This window comes from Doryrhamphus excisus, linkage group LG13, assembly GCF_037039965.1.
Source record: "Doryrhamphus excisus strain RoL-2023G ecotype Guam linkage group LG13, RoL_Dexc_Guam_v1.1, whole genome shotgun sequence".
NCBI lineage: Eukaryota > Metazoa > Chordata > Actinopteri > Syngnathiformes > Syngnathidae > Doryrhamphus > Doryrhamphus excisus.
Window position 1 is genome coordinate 8,811,330 of NC_136369.1, and position 14,372 is coordinate 8,825,701.

At 41.6% G+C, this 14,372-nt stretch overlaps 1 protein-coding gene across 1 annotated transcript; it reads right to left on the bottom strand.

Annotated features, from left to right (window-relative positions):
• Nucleotides 1-185: 185 nt before the first annotated feature.
• On the bottom strand, nt 186-13,907 carry nnt2 (nicotinamide nucleotide transhydrogenase 2). The gene is made up of 22 exons (XM_058089493.2): nt 13,748-13,907; nt 13,123-13,272; nt 11,288-11,517; nt 11,001-11,200; nt 10,631-10,718; nt 10,457-10,545; nt 10,205-10,392; nt 9,849-9,982; nt 9,588-9,779; nt 8,999-9,149; nt 8,121-8,282; nt 7,520-7,630; nt 7,291-7,436; nt 6,680-6,875; nt 5,681-5,914; nt 5,074-5,234; nt 4,206-4,385; nt 3,942-4,101; nt 1,231-1,312; nt 1,005-1,123; nt 608-723; nt 186-506 (listed from the first exon to the last, which is right to left on the bottom strand). Exons 2-22 carry the CDS (start codon nt 13,250-13,252, stop codon nt 360-362), a joined length of 3,216 nt encoding a protein of 1,071 aa, XP_057945476.2. The 5' UTR covers nt 13,253-13,272; nt 13,748-13,907; the 3' UTR covers nt 186-359.
• Nucleotides 13,908-14,372: the final 465 nt, after the last annotated feature.

The window sequence follows — 14,372 nt, forward strand, 5'->3', positions numbered from 1 at the left end:
CATCAATAGCGATCTACCCCTCCCACTTAATACCCTAGCTCCACTTCTGGTTGGATCAGAATGTAAACAGAGGTCCTACTGTAATTTTTAAAAATATTTATAAAATCATGCCTTGGAAAAAGGCTTGTCTTATTTGGGTCCATATGACCATTTAAATTTAAAAAGCACACAGGATTTATACATTTAAATATCTTTATTTACAAACCAGTACACATCCTTCATTTGTTCATTAAATTTCATCTACTGTACATCTCACTGTTATCAATTGCATTTCATACAGAGAGCCAATACTGAGGTATGGAAGCAAAAATATTTGTTTTGAAAGAAGGAACTACATGTAGTCCTCTGGTGAAGGCTCCCTAGTAGTAAACCTCCCTAATCTTTGCTTGGAGGCTGTCACATGTCTTCTTAGCATCTCCCAGCAACATAGATGTATTGGGCTTGTAGAAAATGGGGTTATCTACTGCAGCGTACCCCACACCCAAGGTCCGCTTCATCACGACTACCTGAAGTAACAGGAAAACAAATATGGTGGTTAGGATACACACTGAGATGATTAATGAGAAATTCTTATCAAGTAGAATATATAATTTAAAACTGGACCAACCTGTTTGGACTTCCACACCTCCAGAACCGGCATACCAGCAATTATAGAGTTTGGATCCTCTTGAGCAGCAGAATTGACAGTGTCGTTGGCACCAATGACCAGAGTCAAGTCCGTCTCTATGGGCCACAGACATTTAGATGAGATCACGCAAACCACGACGCAGATGAAACGCTCTGTTTGTAAATTCCCCTGCACTAACTTAGCTCTGTCATAAACACAACCATGTGTCTCACAGCATGCCTGGATACCCTGATTACTTGCATCAACAGGCTGATCAAAGGAAAGATAGAAAAAAAAAATGTGGCGAGTCCTACAAAATTCATATAAACTTAGTCAACACCTTGCTGTTAAAAGAGGCAACCAGTCTACCCCTGTGGTATACTATGAAAAAGCTTACCTGGAAAGTCTTCATTGATCTCGTCCATCTCCAAAACCACATCATACGGCACACCCGCCTCAGCCAAGAGGACATTCAGCTGGCCTGGCATACGTCCAGCCACAGGATGGATACCAAACCTGAGGAAAACATGCACATGATTATTGTTGCAAATACATTACTTTATTGCAAACTAAAGAGGGAACGTATCAGAATATGCTCATGCAGCAAGTGTGATGATAGTCACCTGACAGTCTTGCCTTGTTCCCTCAACATCTTCACCATGTCCGCAATTGGGTACTGGGCTTTTGCTGCACATAACCCCCAACCTAAATATTAAAAAAAAAAAAAAAACACAAAAAATAAACTTTCACAAATTTTCTTGGCCAATTGTATACCATCAGGATATACACAGGATTTATAGTTGGCAGTTATTTGGATGGTGTTCAGTACCTAATACCTGCTGTATGTCACTGACTCAAAATTATTATTTTTTTAAAAACAAAAAAATAGAATACCACCAACTGGTTACTAATAGAACAGACTTTCTTTAAATTGCCATTTGGGCCAAATACGACATCTGTCAATCAGGGCTGTCTCACAAATGCACATCATAATAAATCTTCAAGAATGAAAAGATTAAAAAACTGATGCTATGATTGTTGCTATATACCCGTTGCGGTTATAAGGCTGGTGGATGAAACTATATGCCTTTCCAAACACTACTTTTGTAACAATATGCTTTTGCTGCGTGCTTGTGTATTAGTGAGGCATTGCTAACATGGTCGCAACCAGGAAGAGGGCGGTATTAGTGACCCGGAGAGAAGCATCCATGCCACAGTCGCTTGATAGAACTGAAAATGTTGGCAAAATTTTGATGCAGAGTTTAAAAGATAAAACTATGAATTATTATTATTTTTTTACATTGGAATCTGCCATGATAAAAAAAAACACACACACAGTGTTATTGGAAAATTGCCTGGTGGGACATATTGTGCTCATGTAAAATCGTGCATTTCCAGTTATCAGAAAATATATTTTCAAATCTGGAGCCTTCTCATTCAACACCGCCATTCTTTGCCAACACGGACTTTGCATAAGTTTGACATTTCACTGTTTTTTTTTTCCTCCTTCTAAAATTAAACCCTCATGTTGGACCACACATCTGTACATGTTTTAGTTTAAAAACCACAGGAGAACAGTCGTGTGTAGCCAAGTTATTCTTTGTGGTTGGCAAAGTTTTTGTGCCGCAGGCAGGAAAAATAGACATCTGAGTGACACTGACAAAAGCAAATTGCGGTGGCTAGTGGACTAGTTGACTGTGGTATCTCCAAGATGATAAAACTGGCTGCATGGTCCCACAGGACAATCAATAGTTACAATACAATATTGGTACATTTATACATTTACAATAAAACACACTTTTGTGAGCTCAACTGAAAGATAATTGTTTTGCTATAAACACAAAAAGCCTATTCAACTCAAATATTGTTCACAAAACCGCCTGAGATAATTCATCATTCATGTTTTGAGCTATGTACGGATTATTGCAACATGGGGCTATGCATTGTCATGCTACTTGAGGATGAATGGCACAATAATGGGCATTCTCAGCATTCAAAAGGATCATCAATAAAATAAAATGTGTTTGTGTATGCCCATACTATATCCCCACCACTACAATGGGTCATTTATTCCACAATGTTGACATCAGCAAACTGCTCACCCACAGTCTGTCATGTGTCCTGTACAGTGAAAACTGGCTTTCATTAGTTCATTAGTGAAGAGAACACCCCTGCAAAGTGCCAGGCGCCATATAATGTGATCATGTAGCCACTGAAATTGGTTAGGATGACAAACTGCATTCTTGGTAAGACCCCCCCTCCCTCCAATGAGAATAACAGAATACGACATTCATGGGCAGCTCTGGTGGACATTCTAGAAGTCAGCGTGAAGTCTACTGCATGCCCGATCAATACTTGTGGCATCCGTTACATTGTGGTGTGTTGTAAGACTAAACATTTTGGTGTGGCCTTTTATTGTGGCCAGCGTAGCGATCATGCCGTCTAATCAGCTTGATATTCCACACCTGTGAGGTGGATGGCGACAACGACTAACAGATTTGTGAACAATATTTGAGGAAAAATTGGCCTTTTGTCTTTGAGTCTGTGTTATTTACAAACCTACGGAATACATATTTGGACATTGGAGGCTTTTGAGGGGCAAAAAGTCAACTGATTTTAATGAGATTTTGCATGACTGATTTTATTTTTTGCAAAAATATATAATAAAAAGGAGATGAGCTAGTAGGCCAAATTGTATTATTTTTAATATTGTTATACTGTATTCATATATTGTTCACAAATTTGTTGACAAAATATATTGTGGCCAAAATGTGTTATTCTGATTCTAATCATGAGCAACAATTAAAAGCATAATTCAACATCATTCAATTATTCTACCTACCTTCAAGCAAAAAGTATTATCAGCAATACTAGTTTGGTATTTACAATACTTTGTATCGCCCAACCCCAGTATGTAAGTTGGGGTGGTACTACAGACTGGAAGGCTACAGTGCAACTACAGATTAAGTGCTCCCCCATGTGGCTCACAACCAGGCATGACTAGTCTAAAAAGGCCCTATCCTACTCATTTTAGGGTCTTTAAAATTATATTAGAGCCCAAAAGGCCACTATGATAAGTTTATTTTAATAAAATACTTCTAAGTACTAAAATAAAATGCATTATTTTCCTATTGGCCGAAATGCACAGATTCTGTGGCTTTCTTCCCTGATCATGCATATTCTGTTGAGATTGGTTGGATCGACTCCAGCCCCCCCACTTTCATATTGCTTGGAGCTGCATAAAGACACACACCCCTCAACCGGGTACCTGGATGAATGATGGAGAATCCTGCAAGTTCCTACAAATCAAATTAAACTTGTGAGAGCTTTGTACCTGGGGTGATGATGATGTTACTGGCTTCCTTGATTATGTCAATCGTCTGGTCCACATTGACCTCCGTGTGAGTGCCAACGATCTCCATGGGTTTCCCACCTGCTGTGGAAGTGGTACCATAACCACCCAGGATAACATTGGGTAGTGAGCGGTTCATTGCCTTGAAAAAGAGGAGGAACATCATTATCATTATGACGATTTATAAAAGTAGTGTGATGGCGGTAAAAGCATATGAGTAAACTAGTGCCATGGGTGTGTACTCACCACACACATGATGTAGGAGAGGATCGCACCGGAGGAGCCGATCAAAGCACCAACGATGGTCATGAGGTTGTTGTCCAGTAGGAAGCCTTCAGCACAGAGAGCCCAACCAGAGTAACTGTTCAAAACAGTGATGACCACTGGCATGTCTGCACCTCCAATGGCTGCTGTCAGGGTTACACCCTGCAAGGACATGGAATCAGATTAAAGCTTCTTGTCCCATGCTTCCAAATGTCTTCAGGGAGAGAGAGACGGGGTACACCCTGGACTGGTTGCCAGTCAATCACAGGGCACATGTAGACAAACAACCATTCACACTCACATTCATACCTATGGACAATTTGGAGTCGCCAATTAACCTAGCATGTTTTTGGAATGTGGGAGGAAACCCACACATGCACGGGGAGAACATGCAAATTCCACACATAGATGGCAGAGCGTGGAACTGAACTCTGGTCTCCTAGCTGTGAGGCCTGCGTGCTAACCCCTTGTCCGTGCAGCACGAATGTTATAATTATACACAATAATATATATATTTGTGCATGATATCTGGCAATGTAGTTACATGTATTTGTAACATTAAGAGTCCCCAGGGTTTACTTTGGATCCTATTCTTGTATTTGCATGACTGAAGACAAACAATATGATTGTTAGTAATGGTAATTGTGGGTTAGAAGAGGATAGCGTTCACTAAAGTGCCCAATCAGGTTGGGCTGATGTAATCCCCTCTGTGTCTCACATGCTATGTATTCACTAGCTTGATAGTCCTCAATTTCTTTCTTAGGTTTTTAGGATCAGCAACAGCATTTCTCAACACCAACTTTGAATATGCAATTATTTGTTCCAGTGCTGCCAGTTAGTGGACACTCACCATAACAGTGGACAGACCAGACACCCCCAATAGACATCCCATTCCAGTGCCGTAGCTAGAACTGAGCATGAAGGGCACCATGCCTCCCATCGATGCTGCCATCAGTCCGGCGTTCATCATGTGACGTCCCGGCAATAGTAGAGGAGCAGAGTTCAGGATGCCTATAAATACATAGGTTTTTATCAAAAAGGTTTGGAACTGATGTTTCTCTCTGCATGTCTGACGGGAAGAACATGATGAAATGCAACATCTCATGCTCTTTAGTCAGTGTCTAAATGCACGCAAATGGTCTAATCTAGTATACCCACAAGTCAGACACAACCTTCCCATGTGTTCCTTTTAAAATCAGTCACACAACAATGAAAACATATGACCATTGCTACAAACTCACAATCCAGCCCTGGATTTCCTCAAATATGTTTTTTTTGGCTTTGGGATGATGAAAGCAGCAATCAAGACCAGACATTTCTCTTCGACAAGAATGCTGATTGTGTGTCAAAAATCAAAAAGAGTAACCTGACATGTAAAATAAGCAATGTGATTATGTTCTTCAAATGACACACACACACACACACACACACACACACACACACAGCAAGTTACATACCTTGCAGCTTGCCATAAGCCACCAGCGATCCGCTGAAGGTGACTCCTCCGATGTAAGTGCCCAAATACGCCACCGTCTTGAGCACACCAGCGGCCGGGTGGGCATCAAGGTGGGGGAACTCTATCATGTACTCGGCAATGCAGGTGAGAACCGCCGCCAGCCCCACAAGACTGTGGAACGCCGCCACAAGCTGAGGCAGGTCAGAGATTTCGATACGCTTGGCGATTGTCAAACCTGCACGCCAGCAGAGAAAAGTTCAGACGTTTCAGTAAAGCTCTACATGTCACCATGATAACTTTCCTGCATTGGCCAGTATTGAGAACATTCAAACTTAAATCTTAAATTTATGAAAGTAGTTTCACAACAAATAAAATATGAGCTTGACTATTGTGTTGAATACTATTACAATATTCACGGCGCTCGAGTGGTTAGCGTGCAGGCCACACATCTAGGAGACCTGAGTTCAATTCCACCCTCGGCCATATCTGTGTGGAGTTTGCATGTTCTCCCCGTGCATGCGTGGGTTTTCTCCGGGTACTCCGGCTTCCTCCCACATTCCAAAAACATGCTAGGTTAATTGGCGACTCCAAATTGTCCATAGGTATGAATGTGAGTGTGAATGGTTGTTTGTCTATATGTGCCCTGTGATTGGCTGACAACCAGTCCAGGGTGTACCCCGCCTCTCGCCCACAGCTGGGATAGGCTCCAGCACAGCCGCGACCCTCGTGAGGATAAGCGGTAGAAAATGAATGAATGAGTGATGGAACACACCTATCTCATTGTGTAGAATGACTGATGTTCTCTATAGATTTTCATTTTTTACTTTAAGGATCAGCGAGAGGCACACAAACATGATTACATGAAACTCAAACTTGGATTGATTCCATAGCTTTCAAGAAATATCCCATTAAATATTAAAAAGAAAAACATCTGGACCATGACGCATCAATAGGGCTGCCTACTGTAGATCGGTCAGTATGAAAGAAAGAAGCCACCTACCCAGAGTTCCTCCAGTGGCCATGGCCAAGGACATCTGTGACAACAGTTCTGGTGAAGGCTTGAGGGCACCGAGGGTAGCGGCGATGCCCCCTGCAACTCCCATCATGCCCAACGCGTTCCCCAGACGACTGGTGCCCTGTGCGGAAAGGCCAGCCAGAGCACCAACACAGCACAGACCCGAGCCCAAGTACATCATCTGAGGACGACCACAAACAAATGTTGTGCTTCTTTAATGGAAATGAAGACCAAACCAACAAATTCAAGATGTGCAACATTAGGAACATTTCCAAATATACTTCTGCGAAACAATTTTAAACACACACTTCTATAGTTCAGTTCATGATGCAAAGCAAAGCAATTCACTTTTTTTTTTTCTTTCAAGTGAATAAATTTTGGTACCAATATAGGCATCTTACCACTGAGTTGGTTTATCTACAATTCCAATAATAAGGATGAAAATTGCATCTCCATGCATAGTTTGAGTCATCTGTCATCACTGTTGTGAGGGAGCAAGAGCGAATCGGGGAGGGACACTTAAAGCTGACTGATGTCCTATAAGAGTACTATACAATGTACTATCTTCTATAGAGCATCGCTCAAGTACAGCTCACCTGTTCAATGCTGTATCCAGCTGCTACAGAAGCGCCGTATCCCCCAACAAATGCGGCCCCAGGCAGCATGTACAGGTAGTTGTACTCAGGGGGGTCAGTGGGACGCTTGAACATGTCCAACATCCTCTGGGTGATCAGGAAACCACCTGAAGATTTACATATTTATATGCTGTATATAAAGTGTGGATATTTGTTTGAGGTTTTGGTAAAAAAAAAAAAAAGGTCAGACCAGCAATGTTAATGGATGAAATAAATGCAGCAGCCAAGGCAAGACTCTCAGGCAGTGTGGAAGGTGTGAGACCGCCTCCCATCAGAACCAGACCACCGACTGCTGTCAGACCTGTTATAAAACACAACAACAGTAAGAATCAAAGTAGTAAGTCTAAACACCATTTATTCATGGTGTTACAATAAACTCAGCTCATAAGATGAGACATTACTTTTAAGAAAATTCCAATAACAAAATATAGGACTGGACAAAGACTATTTTACTAAGTCACAAAACAATGCTTTGAAATGTTGCATGATGCTGAACCTCACAAACACATACAACTATAAAAAAAGTTAAAATAATGACCGCAGTGGTCGCTGCTGCTACTTTTCACTTATGTTGATGTGCTTATGTAAAAGTTTGTGTGATGCTTAAGAGTGCTCTCACAGGAAGTAGTGATATAGATGCTATTATGTTTTGATAGAAGTATTATACAGTGACCATGTTTTGATCCGACAAAATATTTGACCAACGGTAAAAATATTGTCACGTTTTAGTATTGCGAGATCTCTTAACACCCCGCCCATTTAATATTTGGTGATAAGGCTAAAATGGTGACCTGAGATGGCATTGGTGACAGACATCAAAGGAGAGTGCAGGGCGGGGGTCACGCCCCACACAGTGTGATATCCCACAATCCCGGCCAGCCCAAAGGTTGTCACCATCTGTGTAAATGCTGCGTTGGGAGAGATGAGCCCCAGGGCCAGACAGGTGGATAGACCTGCAGGGATCAGGAGAGTAGCATTAAAGCATATACACATATACATAAATACACACACATACACACAAGACCATTAACATATCAAGTAGGAGTGTAGTCTAGTGATGGGCACAATTAACTCAATTGTTGAATTAACCAGCAGAGGCGCTGTCACAACTGGTTTGCATTCTAAAGATGGCTATGACATCAGCTATGGCAAGCTGAGACATAGCCACTATAGACTCCACTATGGCACAACTCCAGGCAGCATTATCTTCTTACTACTGGTGTAGAAATGGGCGTTCAGAACATTCAGAAAGAGAGAGAATGCTATTTTATCAAAACTATAGAATGTTTATAAACAGGTCAAATGTCCATCCCTAATTTAACAATACACAACCAATGAATCATCATAAATAGAATCAGTAAGTAATCCATGTGCGATTTAGTTCGACGCCCCTGACCAAGTCAATGCAAACATCAATTCCTAACAGACTCTTGAAGTCAACATCATAAATTTTAAAAATCATGAATTGTATTTTTTCTTGCATAACTAGGACTGTTTGAGTTGAGTCTATACTTAATGATAATGGTCTGATTTGACGCCTTCAGTGGTATATTGGCCAGCTGGTGCGAGTATCGAGGAAGAATGATTATTAGTCATGAAGAAAACATGATTTACATATTCATACTACAGTATCAACACAAGTGCTCAGCACTGCATGTCCTTTCCCAACCTGTAGTGTAAACACCAGCCGAAGTCATGGTGCGGTGGAAGGGAGAAACTGCAGCCACTTTGTCAGCTTCCAACTCGGCAACGGTTTTCTGTTTCACTGGGGGTGGTGGTACTGTCTTAGGGAGGGGTGCCGGGAACATATTCCGGCCGTCCTGTGTATGCACCACAAACATGCAATAGTGTGAGAGTGGATGACGAAAAAAAACCCAAAACAAAACAGTTTTTGCGTGAGAGAGCAACATCAATTTGTATTTTGGTAGACCTCGCCTGAAGGGTGGTAGTACTCCAAACACCAACATGAAGAAATGGCAATCAAGAAGTACTTAGCAGTGGTTTTGAAAGACAAATTTTCTCTGTGGGACGGCCTGAATAGTGCTTATTATACAAATGGGTAAGCAAATATATAACAATGAGGTTGCACGCTTTGCCTGCCATAAACTATGTGTCAAAGGCAGCATTCTTGGAAAAAGTAAATGATGCATCATTTATAACATTCTTGTTGGTGAGCTTTTCCTAGGTGGGTATTGGCAAAGTATGCTAGCATGAGAGCATCTCAGTCAAAAACAGGAATGAGTGAAAATTAAACCCACTTTCATCACAAGCGTCCCACGGATGACGTGATCCATTGTTCCATAGTCAAAATCTTCTTTGGGCTCGTAGTGGAAGTACTCCTTATCGGGGCTGATGGCCTTCAGCAGCTTCAGTACGTTGTTGGAATACAGGGTGCTGGCTTGGGTGGCCATACGGCTGGGCAGGTCCGTGTAGCCAACGTGGGTCACATTCTTTCCCAGAAAAAGCAATATTAATGCCTTTTGAAATGCTAAACAAAACTTGTCAGGAGAGAACCTTACCTTATGAATGTGGAGCTCTCCTGGCCGGGTGGTCTCAATGTTGCCCCCAGCCTCCGCGGCCAGATCCACCACCACAGAACCATCCTTCATGGACTCTATGAATTCCTTCTTAATCAGAATAGGAGCCCTCTTCCCTAAAAACAGGACAGGAAACATAAGACATGGTTTGAACAGATATTTGAGGCAACTGGCTGCGTGTCAGTCCTGTGAGTGATCAGTAGGGATCTCACAAGATTAAAACATGACAAGATTTCTCGCTCAGGATAAAGTATTGTGGGTACTCTGCCTGGGATGATAGTAAATGAAATAATCACACAATAAATAGATAAAGTTTAGTACCAGATTCCGAGACCAACCTGGAATCAGGGCAGTGCTGATGACAATGTCGACCTCTTTACACTGCTTGGCGAATAGCTCCATTTCAGCCTCAATAAACTCCTTGGACATTTCTTTGGCGTAGCCTCCAACTCCCTCGCCGGACTCTTTGATTTGCACTTCTAAAGGCTCTGCCCCGAAAGACTTGAATTGTTCCAGAGCTGCTGGTCTGAGAGTTATGAAAAAAAAATTTTTTTCATTTGGTCCAGAGTCAGCCAGTCTCAAGCTCATACCGAGTGTCAAATCCTCGCACTATTGCTCCCATTGATTTGGCTGCTCCTGCCGCTGCTAAACCAGCTACGCCTCCTCCAATGACAAGAACCTGAAAACAGCAACATTTCATGTGAACGATACGGTTTTAAATGTTTCACACTTTAAATTAGACAATACCTCAATGTTGCATTTACCTTAGCTGGTGGTACTTTTCCGGCAGCAGTAATTTGGCCAGTGAAAAACCTACCAAAGTGGTTGGCAGCCAGAACCACAGCTTTGTACCTACAAACCAAGACATTCAAATCACTGACAGAAACTCTTGAACAATCACATGTCTTAAATATAGCCATCATAATGCACACCTACACAATGTAATGGGATTAGATACAAGAGCTGTGTCAAAGATCCTGTTTTTACAATGACTCTTGTGGTATTGGAACATGCCCTGTAGATGGCAGCAACATCCTTTATTTCCAGTTGATTAGAGTTCATGGTAATACAAAAATTGATTTTTTTTTTTATATTGATGTCATCAGAGTAAGTTTAATTTCTCTTCACCCTCACCCAGCGATGTTGGCCATGGAGCTGAGAGCGTCATAGCCTTGAGCGATGGTGACTCTGGGCACTTGGTCCATGGCTAACACAGTGCTCTTCCTCTCAGACAGCTTGCTCATCAGTTCTGGATTCTGAGCCGGATAGATGAAGCTCACCAGAGTGGACATTGGTTTCAGAAGCTCAACCTCACTCAAACTGGGGGCCCGGACCTACAACAGTAGAGAACGCTGTACTTTAACTTTATTATTGAGATCAATTCTGTTTGAATGAAGATCACATGGTGCAGATCTACAAACCTTGAGGACCAGGTCTGATCCAAGGGCTCCTTTGACATCAGTGATGCTGGCACCTGCATCTTGGTACTGTTGGTCAGAGAACTTTGAGTCCTCACCGGCTCCACTCTCCACCTGCACCCTGAAGCCTTGTTTGACCAGCGCTTGGACGCCAACAGGCGATAACGCCACACGGCGCTCATTCTGGAACGTCTCCTTAGGAACGCCAACCACCAATTCCTTGTAGAGCACGCCTTGAACATTGATCAAGACCATTAATAAAGCTTTCTTAGAGAACTGGATCCCCGTAGATGACAGTTTATTTGGTCCATGTGGATTTCTCAAGTTATTAAAAAAAACAAAATACTAGCCCAAAACTGAAATACCCAAACAAGTCTCAGCTATAGACAGATATTCTATGGTTATGATGACAGTGAATGTGAATGGCTGTATGTCTACAGCAGGAGTGTCCAAAGTGCAGCCAATTTGCAGCCTGCATCTTTAAAGGGGAATTGCACCAGTTTTCCCCCATCATTAACAATCCTTATGTGAAACATGAACACATATTTCCTCCCTTTTCTGTGTACTATAACACAAGAAAACAAATTAATATGAGCTACCCAACAATACATGTCATATTTCGACTATGATCTTGTGGGAGTCTTTGCAGCGAAATTGAGAGCTAGGTGTCCACTCTTACGTCTGAAGGATGCTGAGACTAGGAGTTAGCAAGGGGTTGTGTTAGTCCTCCAGATAAAAATACTTTTTCACGTTAGCTGCTACAATAATATCGCTGTAACTTTGCTAATATACAAGTCAGTTATGTAAAAGGGTCAGTTTTTTTGTGAGTGCCATCACGTCAAAATAGCTATGATCCATTGTTAGCTAGCTCATATTAACTCACTTTCGCATGCTAGAATGCACAGAAAAGGGAAAGAAATGTGTTCATGTTTCAAATAATTATGAATCATTATAAAACACTGAACAATCTCCTCCCAACCTAAACAGGTTGAATTGGCAATAAGCTAGCGGGAGTTAGCTTGTGTGCGACTCAGGCTCGAGTAGTAGAACACAGATAATGGATGGAATGATAAATATAAATCACAGGTTCCTGCAGTGCAAAGAATTGGAGTTGGATTATGGTTGGCATGGACTTGGCTACATTAACTGTAGCCCTCATAACTATCTTGTCAACTGTTTGAATTTTGTTGGCAATCAAATTTTAACAATGATTTAAATGTACATATATATATTAAATAAACAGATGGTTGTTTTCCCGCAGTAGCCATTTGGGCTATACTTTAACCAACCACACATGCTAATCTACACAACACAACTTATGAACAATAATGTCGTTTTTTTGTGTTTCCTTGACCATAGAGAACAGCGGTGCCTCAGTGGCTAAGACAAGTGTCAGGTTAACATTTCTCTCCATAAATGGTACAGTGACCTCGCTGCCATGGAGACACTATTAGCAGGTGACTGGCTCACAGCCAGTGTGGCTCAGGCCTACAACACTCTCCTACAACACTCTCACACAGACAGCTGAATAAGTTTTTTAAAAGTGCTCTGGGGAAAACTTGTCTAACTCACCTTAAAATGTTCTGTAATAAATACTCCGACACAGATCACACAACAAACAAATTGGCCGTGGGAATGGGCCAGACTTTTTACAGGTCACCTTTATCTGACCTCTCACATGTTAGCAGAGCAACAGTCTACTTTACAACAGTTCCCGTTCAGGGAGCAGTGGGTTTTCCACACTATTGGCATTTGTGTGTGACTTTGTCCTTGAGTGAACTATCACTGCTAAAGTTAGATTGTAAAGGAAAATCCAAAGATATGTTTGCAATTCCTACCTTTGGAGGCCTGTTGGTCCCATAGCACAGGGAAAGTCCTGAAATTCCTTCTTGCTGGTAATGTCCGACCAACCCCTCGTTGGAGCAAAGTGAGAGAAGAGCTGGAGATGCAGTGCAGGAGGGTCGTCATGGCCGTCTGCCCTCAGACTCCTTTGATAGGAACAAGGTCAATTCCAGAGATGACACTGATTTGGTTGATAAATTAACAATACTTGATAGCCCTGACACACACTATGGATGCGTGTGTTTTCCACGAGGCCTACAGGAGTTATATTTCACCCCTGCAGGACACGACACGCACACACAGTGGGCAGGAAGTTAAGCAGGCAAATCAAATGTGCCAATCAAATGGGTTCACACACGGCGCGCGCACACAGACACACTTGCCAACACAAACAAAAAGTGAAATGTTTTGCCGACATTTGATTCTGAGCTATCACAATGACCTGAATGGAAGTATATGTATAACAAGAAATATGTTACGAATGCTGTGCTTAAATGTCATTTATTCTTTGCAGAATGCGCTCACTCTTTCACACGTCACGTCAATGTTATAGTCGGGTTGCATTGAGTTGCACTAATTCACCCAAAATCTGCATAGAATATTTATTATTGTCAGACTTGCCTTATAGTATTTCCACGAAAGAAGACCGGGGTTAATAGTTCAACTTTCTCACAGGAGCAGGGTCAGCCGTGCAACTTGCTGCCACACTCGACTTAAACACCTCCCTGCACGTACACGCAGACGCAACGACCTTCCGCTGTCTGAGTCTATTTATATATAAATAGCAAACCACGTGACATGTACTCATGACCACCCCTGCAAGTACAGCTAAACACACGCTGCTTAATACAACCATAATACAATCCCAATTAAAGGTTTAGCGTCAGTCAAAACTCATGAAGTAACCGTCTTGATTTAGTTATCTCTACAACTCTTAAACCGACAGGCTATTTGGGTGTTATACAATTGCTGTTTGAGCGTATTTAGTTTTTTAAGTTTGCTGAGTTTTTCTTAAATACAAAGAGACAAGCCGCCGAAGTGACACACGAGTCATATCCTGTTGGCCAACCATAAACAAACCATGAACCGAAATTTGTATTTTTTTTGTTTTTGTTTTTAGGAAATAACGCTCAAATAGTGATGTTTATTTATCAACAATAAATGATACCTAAATAACCGGAATATATATTTAAAATAACATCATTTTGTTTTAATTTGGAAAATGCTAAGGAGTATACTACTCGTA